General features: G+C 34.9%; 1 protein-coding gene across 3 annotated transcripts in view; it reads right to left on the reverse strand.

Annotated features, from left to right (window-relative positions):
* Window positions 1-19,996, reverse strand: part of SLC4A7 (solute carrier family 4 member 7) — a 94,010-nt gene that overhangs the window by 10,341 nt on the left and 63,673 nt on the right. For all 3 annotated transcript variants that reach the window (XM_016185657.2, XM_060180457.1, XM_060180456.1), the window contains 9 exons: window positions 19,586-19,719; window positions 18,154-18,399; window positions 14,970-15,075; window positions 12,450-12,611; window positions 11,760-11,873; window positions 9,415-9,576; window positions 8,984-9,235; window positions 6,248-6,316; window positions 3,862-4,035 (listed from right to left, as the gene is read on the reverse strand). In XM_016185657.2, the coding sequence (XP_016041143.1) occupies window positions 3,862-4,035; window positions 6,248-6,316; window positions 8,984-9,235; window positions 9,415-9,576; window positions 11,760-11,873; window positions 12,450-12,611; window positions 14,970-15,075; window positions 18,154-18,399; window positions 19,586-19,719 (1,419 nt within the window). The remainder of the gene's footprint in view (window positions 1-3,861; window positions 4,036-6,247; window positions 6,317-8,983; window positions 9,236-9,414; window positions 9,577-11,759; window positions 11,874-12,449; window positions 12,612-14,969; window positions 15,076-18,153; window positions 18,400-19,585; window positions 19,720-19,996) is intronic.

Below are 19,996 nucleotides of genomic sequence, written 5' to 3' on the forward strand. Positions count from 1 at the left end.
TCTAAACTTCTAACTCAAAGATATAAAAAAATGTTATCTTTATCCCTTTCCTAATTAAGTCTCACACTAGGTACAAAACTATAAACCAAACAGCCTTATGAGAATACTCACAATGAACAAAATTATAAGAACTATATTGGGCCTTGCAAATGCACAATACAACTGTTGCCAACTGCTTTTTATTTAGAAAGGTAGAGAAAGAACACTTCATCAGCAACCACAGAGCTTCCTCTGGTGCCAAGATGACTCTCTGTGGTACTGGGGTTTTAACGAGAGGTCCCTCCATAGTAAAGTACACGCTCTACTGTATGAGCCGTCTCCTGGCTCCAAGACTACTGATTTTATAACTTTACATAAGTCTTAAAAATGTATTAAGGGAAGAGATAGAAAACTCATTTCCCAACATTCTCAGTTTTGATTTTTCAAGCACACTGGTGAAAAGACACTATTCAATTGTTTTCAGCTACTGAGGCTGAAAATGTTTCAACTGTGCGTTAGCCACTTTGACTTCCTCCTTTTTTTTCTAATCTTTTGATCTTTTATTCATGAATTCAAGAATTGAGTGTGGTTTAGATTGAAACCCTATATTTTCTCCCAGTTCACTATTTAATTAGACTGTTCATAATAGACACCTGCAGACCTGCTTCACCGCCTGTGAAGCGACTCCCCTGCAGGTGGGGAGCCGGGGTTCGAACCGGGATCCTTATGCCGGTCCTTGTGCTTTGCGCCACCTGCGCTTAACCCGCTGCGCTACAGCCCGACTCCCTATAATATTCTTTGTACATATTAGCTATCATGTAGTGTTCTGGGATTATCTTCTTTCAAAAGTTACCCTCAACCAGTATATTACAAAAATTGACTTATGCATGTACAAATTATTGTATTTTACTGTCAACTGTAAATCAATAACCCCACAATAAAGAAATTTAAAAAAATAAATTCTTATGAATAAGTTTTCTATGAAAGGCTAGGTAGTGGCACACTAGCCAAATGTACACATTACACTGTGTTAAGTGGGGAAACAGTGCTACTAATGTATCTCTACCCACTTCCTCTCAATTTCTGTCTCTATTCAAATTAAATTTAAAAAATGTATTTAAAAAAAATATTTCTGGGAGTCGGGCTGTAGTGCAGCGGGCTAAGCGCAGGTGGCGCAAAGCACAAGGATTGGCATAAGGATCCCGGTTCGAACCCCGGCTCCCCACCTGCAGGGGAGTCGCTTCACAAGCGGTGAAGCAGGTCTGCAGGTGTCTATCTTTCTCTCCTCCTCTCTGTCTTCCCCTCCCTCTCTCCATTTCTCTCTGTCCTATCCAACAACAACAACAATAATAACTACAACAATAAAAAAAGGGGGAATAAAAGGGAATAAATAAAATAAAAAACAAATTCAAAAAAACATTTCTGATTTGCTTGAACATTTAAAATCTAAATTACTCATAATTTCAAAACACACCATCAAGTAACTTTATTTAGATCCAAGCACACAGTCAGTCAAGTATTCAAACATGATATAAAAAATGTGCTCAGTTACTGTCTTCAATTTAGAAAAAAAATCTATTTATGGTACACTGCATTCTGATCAATGCTTGAATTAATCAGATTATTTTTCAATCTATTTGTCCATTTCTGTGCCAGATCCATAGTGTGTTGTACATATTAAATCGACAGCAATTTGAAAATACTTATTGTGGCTATCAGTGAAAAAGGGAGAGGAGCTTGGAGGACAGGTGGAGAACTCTTTTGGCATACTGGCACTAGAATGCTGGTTTAGTTCTAATATGGTAGCAGTGATGAGAGTGAGTGTGTGTGTGTGTGTGTGTGTGTGTGTGTGTGTGTGTGTGTGTATAACTATACTCCTAAAAAGTGTATAATACTATAAACAAGATAAATGCTAACCAAAAAATTAGTTATTAAAGCAGTATAGAACAGTATGTCTTTTTTATTATTATTCTCTAAGACTTATATTTGTACTTTCCTTCAATATATATTTTACATACAGAAAATTAGCAGGTGTGCCAATTTGAAGTCTTTGCAAATTTGCATACCTATGTAAAACAAGATAACAAGTATCTTGACAATCTACATTTATGACTGGCATTCTCTATGCTTTAAAATATTTAGCTCAAAGTAATACCACTCCCATTCCAACACCCCTACATCACATGAAAACAAACTGTCAATAAAATTCATAGTAGGAGGGGCCAGGTGGTGGTGCACCTGATTGATTAAACATGTTACAATGCACAAGGACCCAGGTTCAAACACCCAGTCCTGACCTGCAGAGGTAAAGCTTCATGAGTGGTGAGGCAGTGTTGTGGGTGTCTCTCTGTCTCTCTCCCTATCTTTCATCTCCTTCCCTCTTGATTTCTGGCTGTCTCTACCCAATAAATAAATAGATAAATTTTTAAAAATCATAGTAGGAAGTGACATTTTTATAGTACTAAGGTTGCAGAACAAAAAATATGTCACAGCTTCCTATTTGTTCAGGTCTTTTAAGTCTTTCAATATTATGTGTTACATTGTATCTTCCACAAAAGGAAGACAAATCCTAGATCCCAGCACATCAGAGTAGAACTTTATTGGGAAACAAAGGTTGTTTTTGACATAATTCAACATAGGATGAGGTCATCCTTAGGTAGGATGGGCTCCTAATAAAAACACAGTTTCCTTATAAAATATTTATATGAAGGCAGGATGGCACACTAGGAGAATACCACATGATGACACAGAAACAGATTAGAATTATGCAACTTCAAGCAAAAGACTGTCAGTAAACTCTCGAAAGTTTAGAAGAGGCAAGAAAGCATTCTCAAACAGAATTCAGCAAGAACACAGACTACCCTGCCATGGCTTGATTTCCAACATTTAGAATCAACATTTAACTTTCTTTAAATCAATGAGTTGGTGGTGCTTTGCTATAAACAGTCCTAGTCTAATATTTCTGGAATTAATATCACAGCTTTATGAATTAAAAGTATTCTTTGTGGCCATACACATAATAATGACAGTTATTTTTGATTTTCAAAGTGCATTATTCCTTGATGATTTGATGAATCACATTTTTTAATGTCATCTACCATATTTTTTACTTTTTACCTTCTACCAAAAAAAAAAAAAAAAAAGTATTGAAATATCCTGTTCAACCATTATGCTGCTCTAGTTGCTTTACTATAAACATCCTTAGCTCTGAAGCTATTTAAAAGTACAAAACAAGGGGCTGGTGGTGTACCTGGTTGAGTGCACATGTTGCAGTGCTCAAGGACCCAGGTTCAAGTCCCCCATCCCCACCTGAAAGGGAAAAGCTTTGCAAGTGGTGAAGCAGTGCTGCAGGTGCCTATCTTCTCACTCCCTATCACTCCCTTCCCTCTTGACTTCTGTTTTTATTCAATAAATAAATAAATAAATATAATAAAAAGTTAAAAAGTACACAACAATATTCTGTATCCCAAGGATTTGAACAATAAACAAGAATTATAAAAACGAAAAACGGGCCAGAAGATGATACAGCCATAGTGCAGGAATTTGCATGTAAGGCCCAAGGTTTAAACCCAGTACCACCATATGTCAAAGCTGAGCAATGTTTTTACATCTCTCACCCACCCCCGTCATGAAAATAAATCTCCAAAGAGAAAGTGACAAGTAAAGTCTAATTTTAAAATGCTCAGTATAGTACCTAGAAATGACTACTTTGCATTTGTCTACAACTAGAGCCATTCTGTATTTCTGCTAGTCCATGTTTCTAAATACCTAATGCTTAATAAGAGCTATTCTTCTCCTCAAAACCTGTAATAATTACTAATAATGGTAATCACTCATAGTCAAAGCTCATACTAACTAATAACAGAAATCTGAAAAACTTACCATCATGGGAAAAACTACTGCAGCAGCTGAAGCCTTTATCACCCAAAGAAGGATCAGGCAAGTAAGCTGAATGACAGTGAAGATATGGACTTTCCAGAGAGGTACGTATCGAAGGTATATCAGATCAGGCTGATGCTTACCAGGCATTCCAAATAATTTTATACGATCAAAAAACTATGTGTTAAATAGAAAACAAGACAAGACAAAGTTAAAAGTAAAAATACCATTTCTATTACTTAGGAAAAAAATTATATTCAACTTAATGTTTTATGATTTAAACTGACTTTCTTGATATGTTCTGATAGTGTTTCAACATAGAATCTTTAATCTAGGTAACTATTTTAACTAACACAATGACTTTAATAAAAAAGTTCAAGTTTTTATTTGGGGGCAGATTAAAATTCCTAGGTAAGCAACTCAGTAAATGGCACAGTTGATTATGTTGGCTACTCAAAAAAAGTGCTTGATCCTCAATACTACATGTGCCATACATGTGCCAGAGTGAGCTACTTCTTATTCTCTCTCTCCCTCTCTTATAAATAAATTAATATTTATATTTAGATAAGTGTATCTTCTATAATCAAATTGTCACATTATGTAATCTTAAACTAATTTTAAATATATACAAAAGACTAGCGATTTGAATGACTTCAAAGGTTATCTCCAAGTCTAATATCAACCAATTCCAAGTTAATAATTAACAATCTAACTCACTGAAGAGGAAACTATTAGCAAACTTCTTGGTTCTTTTGAGTGCTAGTGTTCTCAATTATACTTTAGTAATAAGTCTTAAATTGCTTTAAAAATAATAATAATAATAAAGCTAATAAGATCATTTCTTTTTTTAAATTTTCTCCCCTTTTTGTTGCCCTTGTTTATCGTCATTGTTGTTGTTATTATTGTTGTTGTTGCTGTCGCTGTTGCTGGATAGAACAGAGAGAAATGGAGAGAGGAGGGAAAGACAGAGAGGGAGAGAAAGACAGACACCTGCAGACCTGCTTCACCACTTGTGAAGCAAACTCCCTGCAGGTGGAGAGCCAGAGGCTTGAACTGGGATCTTTACGCCATGTGCGCTTAACCTTCTGTGCCACCGTCCAACTCCCAATAAGATAATTTCTTGAGCAGTGGTAAGCATATCTTGGACTGTGCTGAGAAAATAAAGATTTGCCTCTGAGAAAATTCATTACTTGCTAATGGGGCTTTGACTGGAAGTAGTCATGTAGTACTATTTTATTAGCTAAATAAATACTTTATAAATATAAATAAATATAATTTAAAAATTTTAAAGTACAGAACAATATTCTATATCCCAAGAATTTAAACACTAAATAAGAATTGTAAAAATGAAAAAACAGACCAGGAGATGATACAGCAGTAGTGTAGGAATTTGCATGTAAGGCCCAAGGTTATATGACTAAGACTGAAGTCATATAAATTGAATTGAACCTACCAGGTTGTTTTGTAAGAGGATTACAAATGTGACAGAATAGAATAGTGAAATCACTTGATTCTACCTTTGACTCCATTGCTCACTAAATTATGAATTTTCAGTAACAGCCTCCATTTGTTTCTTGATTTACAAAATTAGCACTTCTTTCTGTTTCTCAGTGTGGCCTTGAGGATCACAGAAAATAATATATGTAGTAGGAATTGTTAACTGTGACTACTTGACCAACTAGTAGCAAATATTCTCATTTTATGGAAAACTGTCTTTCTTTTCAGGCACTAACACTAGTTCTACATATCTACACCGGTTCTACACTTTTTTCTGATTCTAATTCTTTGATTCTCCAGAGATTTTTCTTCACTTTTATTGGATTAAAAATAATTACAGAGGCTAATGACATAGCATAATGATTATACAAAAGACTTTTAAGCTGGGCAAAGGGTAGATAGCATAATGATTATGCAAAGAGACTCTCATGCCTGATGCTCCAAAGTCCCAGGTTCAGTCCCCCGCACCACCATAAGCCAGAGCTGAACAGTGCTCTGGCTAAAAAAGAAAAAAGGAAAAAGGAAAAAAAAAAAAAAAAAAAAAAAAGACTTTCAAGGCTAAGCCTAAATAGAAACATCACTGCAAGTCAGAGATGAGCAGTGCTCTGGTGACTATTTCTGTCTCTCACTCTCATTAGAATAAAATATTAAGAAAATAATCGTAGGTACAGATCAGCTCATGAGTTCATTTCTTGGGAGAAAAATGTATAATCAATAATCTCTCAGAAAACGTAGACTCAAAGTCACATTAGACTTCAAAGTATCAGAATTGAGGATAAAAACAATCTTTGCTTCATTTTTATTTGGAGGAGAAATGCTCCCTACATAAATGGAAAAAAAATGCAAAATTAAGAAATTAAAAGTTTTTGTATATGAAATACTTAAGACTCACCTGAATTCCTTTTAATGAGGAAACTCCCATGTAAAGAAAAACACCATACAGAACAGGCATAGGAATAAACTGTAAGTAAAATGACAATTAGAATTCTTGCTATGAAAAGTTCACAGCAATACACAAAGGTAGTATCTATGAAGATAGTTAAGAGGTATTTCAGCAATATGACCTAATTTTTCTATAAAATATGATTAAACAACAACCTCCTTGTAAAACTGTTCATCCTTTCTGAAAAGGGAGTGTTTAGTGACTGAAAGAATAAACAATATAGTCAAATTACTTGCTTTAATAAGTTTTTTAAAATAAAACTCAGCCTTAGCTTCTCTGTGTTTTAGTTTCTATATCAGATTGTCATGAAGATAAAAGGTCATCAGATACATAAGCTACTCAGAAACGTGGTATGTATCAACTACTCAAAAGCATTAGCCATCATATATGCCTATCACTGCTTTCAATTCCAGGTACGCTGGTCACACTAAAAATTTCAGTTAATATTTATATCATAAGATACTCTTTTTGTGTTCCCAAGAGATTATCTATAATCTTAAAAGTATCTGATGTTTAAATTATAGTATATAATGTAAATATTTATGATCTTTAGAATAATAAAACTTAAAAGAGCTAACAAAAAAGCCGGTGACAGAGAACGGGAACTGTAGCTTTTCAGATACAGTCTGCAGTGGGCATGACCAGCATGCCTGAAGCTCCATAGTCAATCCCAGTGCTGCATATACTGAAGCAATAGTCTAGCTTTAGTCTCATAAAAATTAAATTTACAAAAGGCCATCTAGATAAGATGTCAGGACCCCTTTTACTCCTACCAATTACTGAGGACACTCTGTTGAAAAAGTCATAATGCATTTTTGCATTGAAAAACAGAGAAAATACACTATGACTGTTCCAACAACCAAATACTCTTAATGATGAAGACAATATTCATATATTCTAACTAATATGATTCTGACTATAACAGATTCACAATACTAGGAAAATGTATTATTTTTCATTCATTGTATATTAAATCCACTTAATATATTTTTATGAAGAACTAATTAAAAAAATTAAGTGAAAGGACTCGGAATTCTTTGTGTTTCTATTCAGTTCTTTACTAGAAGACAACTGAATTTTCATTTTCTAATCTTCACTCAATCTGTTGCTATTATTTTTGCTGAGGCTAATAAAAGAAAATTTAGCCTCACCAATATATAATTAAAAAGAGAAGGACAAAACAGACAGATGACAGGGTATCAGAGATTACCAGAGACCCTTATACTAGATTTTGAGAACCACTGCCTTAATTAAGCTTAGGTAAAGAGATTTATTCAGCCTGAAGCTAATGTAGTGGAAAATAAAGTTATAAGAAAATAATGTAGCAAAAATAAAGTAAAAATATTTAAAATTACAGTGGTGGCAATCAGCAAAATAACGTAAAATTTCATCTACAGAGAATTGTTTGTGGAAGCTGAAGGGAAAATAGGAAAACTAACTATGTTAGAACTTTTTTGATATCCCACTTGAATTTTTTCTGATACAGTCAATATACAAGAAAAAAATGTAAGAGGTGATCTTTATCAGTAGGGGAGAGCATTCCTCTAAGAATGCACTCAACATTTGTCCTCTTGTTCCAAGCATCTCTATCAATACTCTCACCAGTTACGTGCCCATTTACCTTCTTTACCAACTGGGTAGCCAAATTCATAGAAGCGATCATTAAGGTATAATATTTTTTGTTTCTCCCATGCTTGAAAGGAAGTACAAGAAGGAAGGAGGGAGGGAAGGAAGGATGCAAAGAAGATAGGAAGGATGGAAGGGAGGCAGGGAGGGAGGGAGGGAAGGAAGGACAGAAAGAAATTGAAACAAAAAAAGATGTATTCAGAAGAGATAATTAACTGTTTTCTGTGGTCACTGTTTTTTTTTTAATCACTCGATTCAGTACGATGCAAACAAATAAAATTAGATATGACTAAAAGTTTAACATAAGGAATAATGTGTTTGTTTTCTTCTATTAGATTAAAATGTTTGTTTTCTTCTATTAGATTAAAAGGTAGAAAGGCGGAGATAGGGACAGAGAGAGAGACTGCAGTACTGAAATTTCCTTCAATGCGATGGGGGCTAGGCTTGAATCTGGGCTCTTGAATCTGGCTCACTATCCAAGTGAGCTATTTTGTAAGCCCAAAGCATAATTTATGATATACTTAATTTATAACATTAGGAGCTTTTGTTTGTTTTCCTGCTGAGTTGTATTACTTTTGTTTCATTTAACGTATCAGGAAAATGCATTAAATTGCTATACACACACACACATATGCATTTGTGTATTCAGGTAAGCTATCTCCTGGCCTCAAGAGAAATATATTTTTACATTTTGGTCAGATTGCTAAGTGTCATATAGTTATCAATACTTCTTCCTCTATTATATTTATAAAATATTCTGGGCATAAGCTATTTTTGATAATAACTAAGCCATAAATAACATCTTCTAAAATTCTGGTCTTCAGCAGTATTCATGCACATTAATTTTTAAATGAATAAATCTTACATCCAAATGCCTGCTGTACTAAAGAACAGCTATTAAAAATCAGTTCTTTTAATGTGAATTCTAAAAATGAAATTTACTTTTATGTAGATTCTATGAAACTAATTTTAGATACTTTCATGCCTTATTTTCAAATAAATTTTAATAATACAACATTTAAGCCATAAAGATTTTAAAATACAACAAAAATTTTTTACCTTTAGTACTGAAGTCATAAATACAGACAGGCCCATCAGAATGAAAATCATAAGCCCTGTAACCCTCTGTTCACGAATTCCCAAAAACTTTGGTTGTTCCCCTGGAGCAGAGCATTCAGATTCAACTTTCAAGCTGTTGACATGACTTATTGACAGGACTGTGGCAGCCACAAACCATGGTAGTCCCATAATAGAGCAAACTCCCAACATGATACCAACCATGAGCAGATCAAGGTGATAACCTGCTCCTTTCTGAAAAGTGAAATAAAACAAGTATTGTTAAATCTAAGTGGTTCTTTTAGGTTAAAATTCTATACTAATTACAGATAAATTATTTTTCATCTTCCATCTTGAAAAGCTAGAACCATTATGCGAATATATCAAGTTACTGAGTAAATTACAATGCTTGAGACAAATTGTTTTTAAATTACCTTCAACTTGTGCTCTTTTCTGTTTATGATTACAGCTGTGATTTGTTGATCCATAAAGATTAGAATGGTACAAAGCAGAGCTGGAATAGCAGCAATTAATAAGGTCCACCAAGGATTTTCTCCCAGGGGGCTTATGATCCAGCGTCTATTTGGATTCGTGGGCTGTTAAAATAAATAAAGTTTTAAAAAAAATTTCTTCCCCATTGCATCAAATCTTCACAACAGATCCTATCTGTTTACCCCTCAAAAGAAAAAAAATTAAGAAAGCAAAAATAGGGGACAGTATTGGAGCACCTGGTTGAGCATACATATTACCATGCATAAGGACCCAGGTTTGAGCCCTCCGTCCCTACCTGCAGGAGGAAAGCTTTGCAGTGTTGCAGATGTCTCTCTTTCTCTCTCCCTCCCTCTTGATTTATGGCTGTCTCTATCTAATAAATAATGTTAAAAAAAATAAATGAAAGCAAAAAATAAATAATTAAAATTTGTGATATATAGTAAATTATTTGAAAAGAGAAGCATGGGAAATCTTCCCATATCTAGACACAAGTCTCCGGTCCATGTGACTGTTAATAAGTAGAGGTGACATCCTTCTTCCTCCTGGAACCTGGGGTGATTCAATTTTACTTTAACCAATAATAGAAGGTCAAAGCAAAGTCTGAGTCTTGACCTTCAGGGATCTTGCTGCTACCCTAATCCTTTTGGATCTCTGAGTTCAAGCAATTGAGTAAATCTGAAATATGCTTCCTTCAGGATAAAAGATGAAATAACTTGGAGAGAGTAGAATGGAGGCCAATTTATCCCAAGTGCTTGAACCAGCAGAAATGAGATATGAAATCTATGGATGAAACAATACCACTACATAAAATTTGTCTTATATTAAAAAAATTTTTTGTAAGTCCTAAAAGAGTTTAATATAGTAAGACAATAATGGACAGACTGAAATCTAACGTGTGAAACTTGCCCCCGTCCCCCCAGAAAATTCATCTCTAAGACCTTGAGAGAACTATGGGGATTATCCAAGGATGAGGGAGGTAGGAAGATGAGGGGGGACAGAAGTTTGGTGGTGGGAATGGTCTAGAACTATACCCATATTATCATATAGACTTGTAAATCACTAAATTAAAATAATTAGATAGGGGCCAGGTGATGGTGCACCTGGCAGAGAGCATATAATTATCTTATGCAAGGACCCAGGTTCAAATCCCTAGTCACCACCTATAGAGAAGCTTCACATTAGTGAAGCAGTGCTACAACAGATGGATGTCTCTCCTAAATCCTTTTCCATTTCTCTCTGTCCCTCTCAAAATAACTGAACATGAATAAGTAACAAACAGATCTAAAAATCAAAGAAACCTAGCATGTGTATTTATTACCCAGACTTCATTTTAATCCTTTTTTTCCCCCCACAATATCATTTGTTAAGGAGGGGCACACTCATTCATATATTCTTTTCCTGTGCTTATATTAAACATGAGTTCTGGATATCATAAAAATATTTACCTACACAGTGCATATAATCTTAAATGTTCTTTTATTACCTACACAGTGCATAAAATCTTAAATGTTCTTTACTGTTCCCCAAGTACATCTCATACATCTTTTTAAAAAAGCGTATGACTTGAAAGTCAGATCAGTACAGGAATAGCAAAAGGTATATTTAGGAATCAGAATATGAAAATAGGGTCAAGTATAAAGGGAATTATATCAATAGGTTGAACCAATATTAATTAATTCAGTTGTACCTCTTTGTTAAGAGCTGGTTAAAAGACAATTTTCCTATGGTTATCTCTTAATGGACTAATAGCTTCAGTATCTCAAAATATATTGTTTCATCACATATTTTAAACATATTTTCAGGAGAGAAAACATAAATATGAGTTAGAGGGAGAGTGAGAGACAGAAAACAGACTACTGTGCAACTCTGGCATATTTTAAACCTGGGGCATGCAAGTTCTAACAGTGAATTATAGCCCTAAGCCTATTGAGGCTTTGCAACAAAGGTCTCTAGGCTTTTTTTGTTTTTAATACTGTATAATCTTAGTCGTTAAAAAAAAAAAAAAAACTTCTTTTAAAAAAACTAAGTATGTATATACAATGGCTGTTGTTTAATACTTGATCACATATATTCAATGACTTAACAGTTATCCATACAATAAAATTATGAAACTTTAAGTGTTCTTTTTGATAAAATATAAACAGACCTTCTAAATAATTTTGGTGGACTAATTTTCCATCCATTCACTTTTAGGGACTGCTAGTTTTAAAAGTAGTACCAGTTTTTTATGCCAATGAGAGGTGAAACAATCTATTCTCAACTCACAATCAAATGTTTTTCTTCTTACCTGAAATTTTTCAGGAACATGAAGTTTAGGAGATGGAACTCCTACAAGGTAGTCAATTGCAACCATTATTACTATTGTCAGAAATACAGCAAAATCACTGATTGTCGATCGAACCTATATATGAAAGGGACTGAGTTAATATAAACACAGAAACATTAAGTTTCCTCTGTACAGAACACCTTTCTTTCACAGTTGTTAAAATATACCACTAGAAAGTGTGAATGGAAAAAAAAAAAAAAAGAAAGAAAAAGAGGGTCTGGACACAGTGGATTTAAGTATTGAACTCTCAAGCATGACGTTTCGAGATCAATACTCAGCAGCACGTTCCAGATGATGTCTGGACTAGTTCTTTCTCTCTCTCTCGTCTCTCTCACTAATAAATGAATAATAAGATTTACCCAAAAAGTGTGAATCAAGGTTTGGAATTAGTAACAATATATAAAACAAAAGGTATAGTTTACCAAAATGTACAATTCTTTCACAATTAACCTACTACCTCTTATGGCACAGATACCTTTCTTCTATTAGCTTAGATATGCAATATATATCTTAACACTATGAATAATTTCTTTGTAACTATTTGACATGAGGATCAGCCTCACACAGAAATACCCCCCTTTCCAAAAACAAAACAAGCAAACAAACAAAAAACATTATATTACTGAAACACCAAAAATACAATTCAATTACCTTGGTAGGAAAATAGCGCTTTGTCTTAAATTGCTTGAGAAATGAAGACAGAAAGAATGTCGTGAAAAATAAGATGACACACCAGAAGAGCACATCTGGAATATAAGGTCCGTGAGAGCCGCAAGCTGAGCCTACGAATGTACCGTGAAAGGCTTTACATTCCTGGGGGGGGGGGGGGGGGGGTGTTAAGTAAAACAAAGAACAAAATGTAGGATGAAAAGAGACTGTATTGATTCCTAAATAATTTACCTGAATTGTTAGTGGTTCACACCCTTACTAACCTTCATTAACATCTTTATTTACTTAAAGCAACTTATACAAAATTAGATTTCTATCTTTTCATGATGCTGAATATTTAATATTCACAAGTGCACGCACAAGTGCATGCACACTGATCATAGTGCTAAACTAAAATGAATATTAATTGTGCCTGGCTTTTTTTCTTTTTCTTTTTTTTTTTTCCTCCAGGGTTATTGCTGGGCTCAGTGCCTGCACCATGAATCCACCGCTCCTGGAGGCCACTTTTCCCCCTTTTGTTGCCCTAGTTGTTGCAGCCTCGTTGCGGTTATTATTGCCATTGTTGACGTTGCTTTGTTGTTGGATAGGACAGAGAGAAATGGAGAGAGGAGGGGAAGACAGAGAGAGAGGGGAGAGAAAGATAGACACCTGCAGACCTGCTTCACCGCCCGTGAAGCGACTCCCCTGCAGGTGGGGAGCCGGGGGCTCGAACCGGGATGCTTACGCAGGTCCCTGCGCTTTGGCCACGTGTGCTTAACCCACTGCGCCACCGCCCGACTCCCTGTGCCTGGCTTTTCTAAGATCATGGCATTAAAGCATGGTACTACTGTATATAAGTAGTTATGGCTTCCATATTAGGCAGCTTACAATGACATAAAATTTCAAGTGATAATGTTCAAAATATGTAGTTAGGGGCTAAGTATAATCTTTCACCTCTACTTTCATGATATGAAAATCAACAGAGAAGTTTCAGGAAGTCTTGATTATAATCCATCACTTTATATCTTTATTCCTAATTCTCAACATAGATTGTATTCAAAATAGATATTCTAGGACTGGAGAGACAGCAGAAGTTATACGAAAGATGTTCACGTTCAGCCCCTTGCACCACCACAAGACAGCTGAGCAGTGCTCTGGTTTGGGTCTGTCTCTTTTCCTTATTTATTAAAAAAAAAAAAAAAACTTATTTATTTATTTAAAATAAGGGGACCAGGCTATGGAGTACTTGATTAAGTGCACACACTGCGAAGCAAAAAGCCCCTGCTCCTCACCTGGGGGTGGGGGGGGGAGCTTCACCTGTGAAGCATGTCTGCAAGTATCTCTCTCCCCCTCTCCTCTCCATGTCTCTTTGTCCTATCAAAACAAAATAGGAAGGGGGGCACAAAAAATGGCCTCCAGGACTGGTGGACTCATAGTGCTGGCACTGAGCCCCAGCAATAATCCTGGTGGTAATAAAATAAATAAACACATAAATAAGATCTTAAAGAATAGAAATTCCAAGGCCTGGCAAGGGTAACATTTTTCAACAGAATAAAAAAATGTGTAGAGATAGTCATCATAAGTTTTTTTTTTTTTTTCCTTTTCCATTGCTTAAACTGGAATAGTACCTATAAGTGAATCAAGATTCAGTTAAGGCATTCGGGACATTAGCAGAACACTCTTGATCTTCCAAATAAGCTACTTATGGAACAGATAAAGTGATAAGCAGAAGGCAGGGCGAGTGCATATGGGATGATGTAACTGCCAACTACGGTGGGTGCAACCACAATCCTAGTAAGTAAACACTTCTCCTGAATTCATCAATTCAAGTGCAATCAGAAACCTGATGTATATTTTATACATTTTAATAATTATATTAAAAGTTAAATATAGGGTGGAGCTAGACAGCCTAATGGTTATGTAAAGAGACTCTCATGCTTGAGTCTCCAAATTCCAAGTTCAATGCCCTGCACCACCCTAAGCCAGAGCCAAAAAGTGCTCTGATATAAAAACGGAAAGAAAGGAAAAGTTAAATATAGTCCATCTTTATCTCTTTTACAAGTTTCATTCTCTTTGACCTATACTTAGTACATGGTAAGTAAAAATGTGGTCACTCAGGAGTTGAGCAGTAGTGCAGCAGGTTAAGTGCACATGGCACAAAGCACAAGGACTGACATAAGGATCCTGGTTCAAGCCCCCAGCTCCCCACCTGCAGGGGAGTCACTTCACAGGCGGTCTGCAGGTGTCTCTCTTTCTCCCCCCCTCCTTTCTCCATTTCTCACTGTCCTACCCAACAACGATATCAATAACTACAACAATAAAACAAGGGCAACAAAAGGGAATGAATAAATATATATTAAAAAAGACATTAAAAAATGTGGTAATTCATATTTGGTTAAAACAACACTATATTTTGAACATTTATATTCATCAAGAATAAAATGTAGGTCTACCAAAAAAAAAACCTTAAAGAACTAGGTAAACATTTGCAAATTCAAATTCACTTATTCCTAATATACTTACAGAAACAGTGAGATTGCTCCAGTTAATATCATTTGTAGTTATATTATTTTTCCTCCACATCTTTAGAGTTACATTGCTAGGGTTAGAGGGTTCAGTACATATGCACCTGAAATATTAGAATAGAATATTTCAAGAATCCTAAGTTTTAAGTTTACATTTCATTAAATCAATCCCAGCTTTAAACTTTTTCCACATTGCAATACATGAAGATAAAAGCGGGTCAGAAAAAGTAAAATGTAAGAGTAGGCATATTAAATAACATACAGTTGTGAATGTTTTACTTAATGTAACTGGTTAAGATACTAATTCATAATCAAATAAATAAAACATAGTTTATTATTAGGATAAAATTATAAGCATACAAAAGAGCCATTCATATTAAGAATTACCTTACGGGTCTCTTAAAAGCTAAAAAACACACAAAGATAAATCTTTAAGTGTGGAGGATTATTTAAAAAAATGAAGTGTTCTTAGTTATCAGAACAAATTACAACATATAGGGTAGGGGTAGACAGCATAATTGTTATCTCATGCCTGAGTCTCCAAAGTCCCAGGTTCAATCCCCTGCATCACGATAAGCCAACACTGACCAGTGCTCTAGTAAGAAAAGAAGAAGAAAAGAAAAAAAAACGTAATTTCTTTCTTTTTTAACTCTTTTACTTATTGGACAGAGACAGAGAGAAATTGAGAAGGGAGAGGGAGATAGAGAGGGAAAGAATTAGAGACACCTGCAGCCCTGCTTCACCACTTGTGAGCTTTCCCTCTGCAGGTGGGACCAGGGGCTTGATTCTAGTGCACTGTAATGCGTGCATTTAGCCAGGTGTGCACCACCACCTGGCCCCAGAATTACATAGTGTTTATAAGTTAATAAGAGCTGTTTGAGAAGCTAAAAAGGCCTAGATATTGGATAATCCAGGCTCCTTTACTATCTGTTTGATGTGATTTCACAAAAAGTTTTAATCTCCCTGAAGCTTTCTTTAATTTTTAATACAAAAGTGACTATGATGTGGGTAATTATGATTTGAATTATGCAATACTCCTAAAACACTAGCTGCAAGCATTACAAAATGTTAGCTGAATGACTTCTACATGCTACCTACTCTATTAATCAAAGGAAATATATTTTTTTGTTTTTTTAGGAAACATTTTTAAGAGACATAAAAGCAATGCATTCTAAAGGTCAAACTAGCAAACAGAAAAAAAACCATGAGGATAACAGAAAATAATTTGCCTACAGTATCACTAATATTTTCAACATGTCTTACAGGAATTTCATGGAAGAAAAACTGCAAAAATCTAGGGCTTGGGTTGGCAGTTTTATCACTGTTGGGTCTTGCTAGCCATATTTCTCTGGGTAACTCGGTCAAATGCAGGTTAACATTTACACAAAGAAGATATCCTGTAGATAAAAACTACAGGAACACCTACCTAGATGTCTAATTTTATTTAATGTATTTTTCAACCAGGATTACTGCTGGGGTTTAATGCCTACACAACAAGTCTACTACTCCTGGTAGCTTGCCCTCCCTCTTTGTATATAAAAAAAAAAAACTGAAGGGGAAGAAGGCAGCAGAGGAGTGAGAGTCATGTGCAGCACTGTTTCACCACTTGTGAAATAAAGCTTCCTTTCTACAGGGGGGAACTAAGGGCGTGAGTCCTTGCACTTAACACCTTAGCTCTACTAGGATTACCACCTTGTCCTTGAGGTTAGATTTTAACAAAGTACTTGACATTTTATTGAACCTATTCATCAACCTTTTGTAATTTTATAATTACTATCCAAATTACATTGTATTCTAGATTTTAAAATATTTGTATTTTATGTTTTTCTGATCACAAATATGCTACTAAATTTTCAAACTTAACTTATTACTATTATTTAATTTGGATAGAGACAGAGAGAAAAAGGGAAAATAGAGAGGGAGAGACACACCTGTAGCACTTGAACTGGGAACTTGACGCACTACAGTGTGTACTCAACCAAGCCCCTTAAACTGAACTTTAAAATAACTGCCATGGCTAATAACCAGAATATATAAAGAACTTGCAAATCTCAACAAGACAACAAATAACCCCATCCAAAAATGGGGGGAGAACATGAACAGAATATTCATCACAGAAGAGATCCAAAAGGCCAAGAAACACAGGAAAAAATGCTCCAAGTCTCTGATTGTCAGAGAAATGCAAATAAAGACAACAATGAGATACACCACTTCACTCCTGTGAGAATGTCATACATCAGAAAAGGTAATAGCAGCAAACGCTGGAGAGGTTGTGGGGTCAAAGGAACCCTCCTACACTGTTGGTGGGAATGTCAATTGGTCCAACCTCTGTGGAGAACAGTCTGGAGAACTCTTAGAAGACTAGAAATGGACCTACCCTATGATCCTGCAATTCCTCTCCTGGAGATATAGCCTAAGGAACCCAACACACGGATCCAAAAAGATCTGTGTATACATAGGTTCTTGGCAGCACAATTTGTAGTAGCCAAAACCTGGAAGCAACCCAGGTGTCCAACAACAGATGAGTGGCTGAGCAAGTTGTGGTATATATATACAATGAAATACTACTCAGCTATAAAAAATGGTGACTTCACCTTGAAAAATTCATGTTAAGTGAAATAAGTCAGAAACAGAAGAATGAATATGGGATGATCTCACTCTCAGGCAGAAGTTGAAAAACAAGATCAGAAAAGAAGACACAAATAGAACCTGAACTTGAATTGGCATATTGCACCAAAGTAAAAGACTCTGGGGTGGGTGACTGGGAGAATACAGATCCAAGAAGGGTGACAGAGGACCTAGTAGGGGTTGTATTATTATATGGAAAACTGGGAAATGTTATGCATGTACAAACTGAATTTGGACTGGCCAATTAACAGACATGCTTAAGTAAACATAGTGTAGTAATTATCACTTTCACCTCACAAAAACACACTCTGAGTAAGTTACGGTAGCATATGAACATGAAGAAATTTGAACATTTATGTTTACCGAGTGTTATAATTTAAATTTTTTTTTTTTTTAAAACAAAGTCATTCTCCAAAAGGCTAGTTGGGTGGCTACCAAAGATATAGTAAACATCACATGGGAGGGATGGTAGGGGTGGGTACAGACTTTTGTCTTAGACTCATACATCTCAACAAAATTAAACTTCAGAATTAGGGAAAAACAAAACCACTTACGAGTAGCTGGTCAGTTTATCTAAATTATTGTGCATATTAAATGCATATATTTCTCCTAAATGAAAGAGCTTCTCCAAAGCCTCATAGATGAATATGATGCAGATGAGTGCTGCAAAAGCCTCTTCTGTAAACCGAGTAATGTAACACACAAGACTGCTTGCATCTGTTGCAACCAAAACAATACACAAGAAAGAAGTCCACAGACCAATACTGGTTCTTAAAGACAGATATGAAAGGTGATAATCACTGTTTAAAGAAAGAAAAAGTGAAATCAATCAACATACACATGTGGAAGTGTATCATACTTCAAAATTTTATAGTAAGCACAGTAGAAAAACTTATTTCTAAAAACAATAAATTACACAATGACAAAGTGATGACTAAGAAAGCATAATGTTCCTTTCCTCTTCAACTGAAGAATAGCTTCCTAGTAACTGACTTAAGAGTTGTTTTACTACTTATATAAATTTACAATGAAAAATACCAGAAAATAAGTATTTCAAAATCAAAGACTTCACTTTAGAAATCTGTTATGAGGAGAAAATGATAAACAGTCTACAGAACAATTGGATGTGATTCTCAAGAAACTGTCATGCAATGTGGTAATATTCCCCCTGAATGACTTGTCACCACCGCCCTCTCTATAAACAAAGTAGCCACTGTTTAAAATTTAAATCCAAGAAAATTACTACTAGAGTCTACGTAACTTCAGGTCTTTGCTTACTCTATTAGCTTAATTCTCATTCTCAAAACCACCTTGACGGTAATCAAATATTCGATAACATGAAGTTGCTTTAAGCCAAAATATTTGACTACATTTACCTCACAAAGGCAAATACTCATTAGCTATGCCAAATTCTGAACCTACTATCTACAGTAGGTTGTACAAACTTCTGTACCTTTGAACAACTCTGCCAGTGGAAAATACTTTCCTCTGACTCCTTCTGTTAAACAGATCAATTGATATATATTTGAGATCCACTTCTACTTAATCTTCCTTTATATGACATCTGCATTTCATCTCTTAACTAATACAAACTTTTTATTACACAGACTCTCTTACTGGGATAAAATGTATTAAATTTAGCATAAAGGAATTTAACTGTCCCTTATGTGACATGCCTATCAGTACTCAGATAAATAAATCAGCACTCTCTAAATAAATTTTACTATTTATTTAAGGCTACTTGGGGTAAGAGCTATAGAAGGGTGAGAATACTGTCAAGGACATAATAACAAAACAATTATATGTAAATTGTATATGTATATATATATATATATATAAAATATATGCACATATATAGCATGTACACATATTTATACATTTACTAGATCCTCATGTTCATGTGCTAAATACATAATGTACTTCTGAGTAATTCAAAATATAATTGTGCATATGTAAATACACGTGGCAAGTATAATTAATACATACCTGCAAAATTTAAATAAAATTTTTTCAAACACTAAAACTGGACCTGTGCTCCCCAGTATTGTTAGAGGTTGCCCAGCAAACAACGAGTAGGCAATCCCAGTTAATGATGCTCCAAAAAGAGACTCTATTGCACTCTGTTTAAGGAGAAAAGAAATGAATACAGGTAACACATCAAAAGCATCGCGAGTCTACTACAAACTACATAAGGCATCTGAAAAATAAAAATACTAATCAAGCATAAATAAAAATACAGAGCAAATAATTTTAAATACATGGGGGAGAACTGCTTTGTTCCTGCGTATTGAAAGTGGTCTTTTAAAATAAACCTTAATTCAAAACTCAGTGCTGTGGAAATCAAGGCAAGGGAAGTAAATGAAGCGAGCAAAAAGTCTCTATAGACAATTTCATTTC

The sequence above is a fragment of the Erinaceus europaeus genome, chromosome 21 (assembly GCF_950295315.1).
Source record: "Erinaceus europaeus chromosome 21, mEriEur2.1, whole genome shotgun sequence".
NCBI classification, from domain to species: domain Eukaryota; kingdom Metazoa; phylum Chordata; class Mammalia; order Eulipotyphla; family Erinaceidae; genus Erinaceus; species Erinaceus europaeus.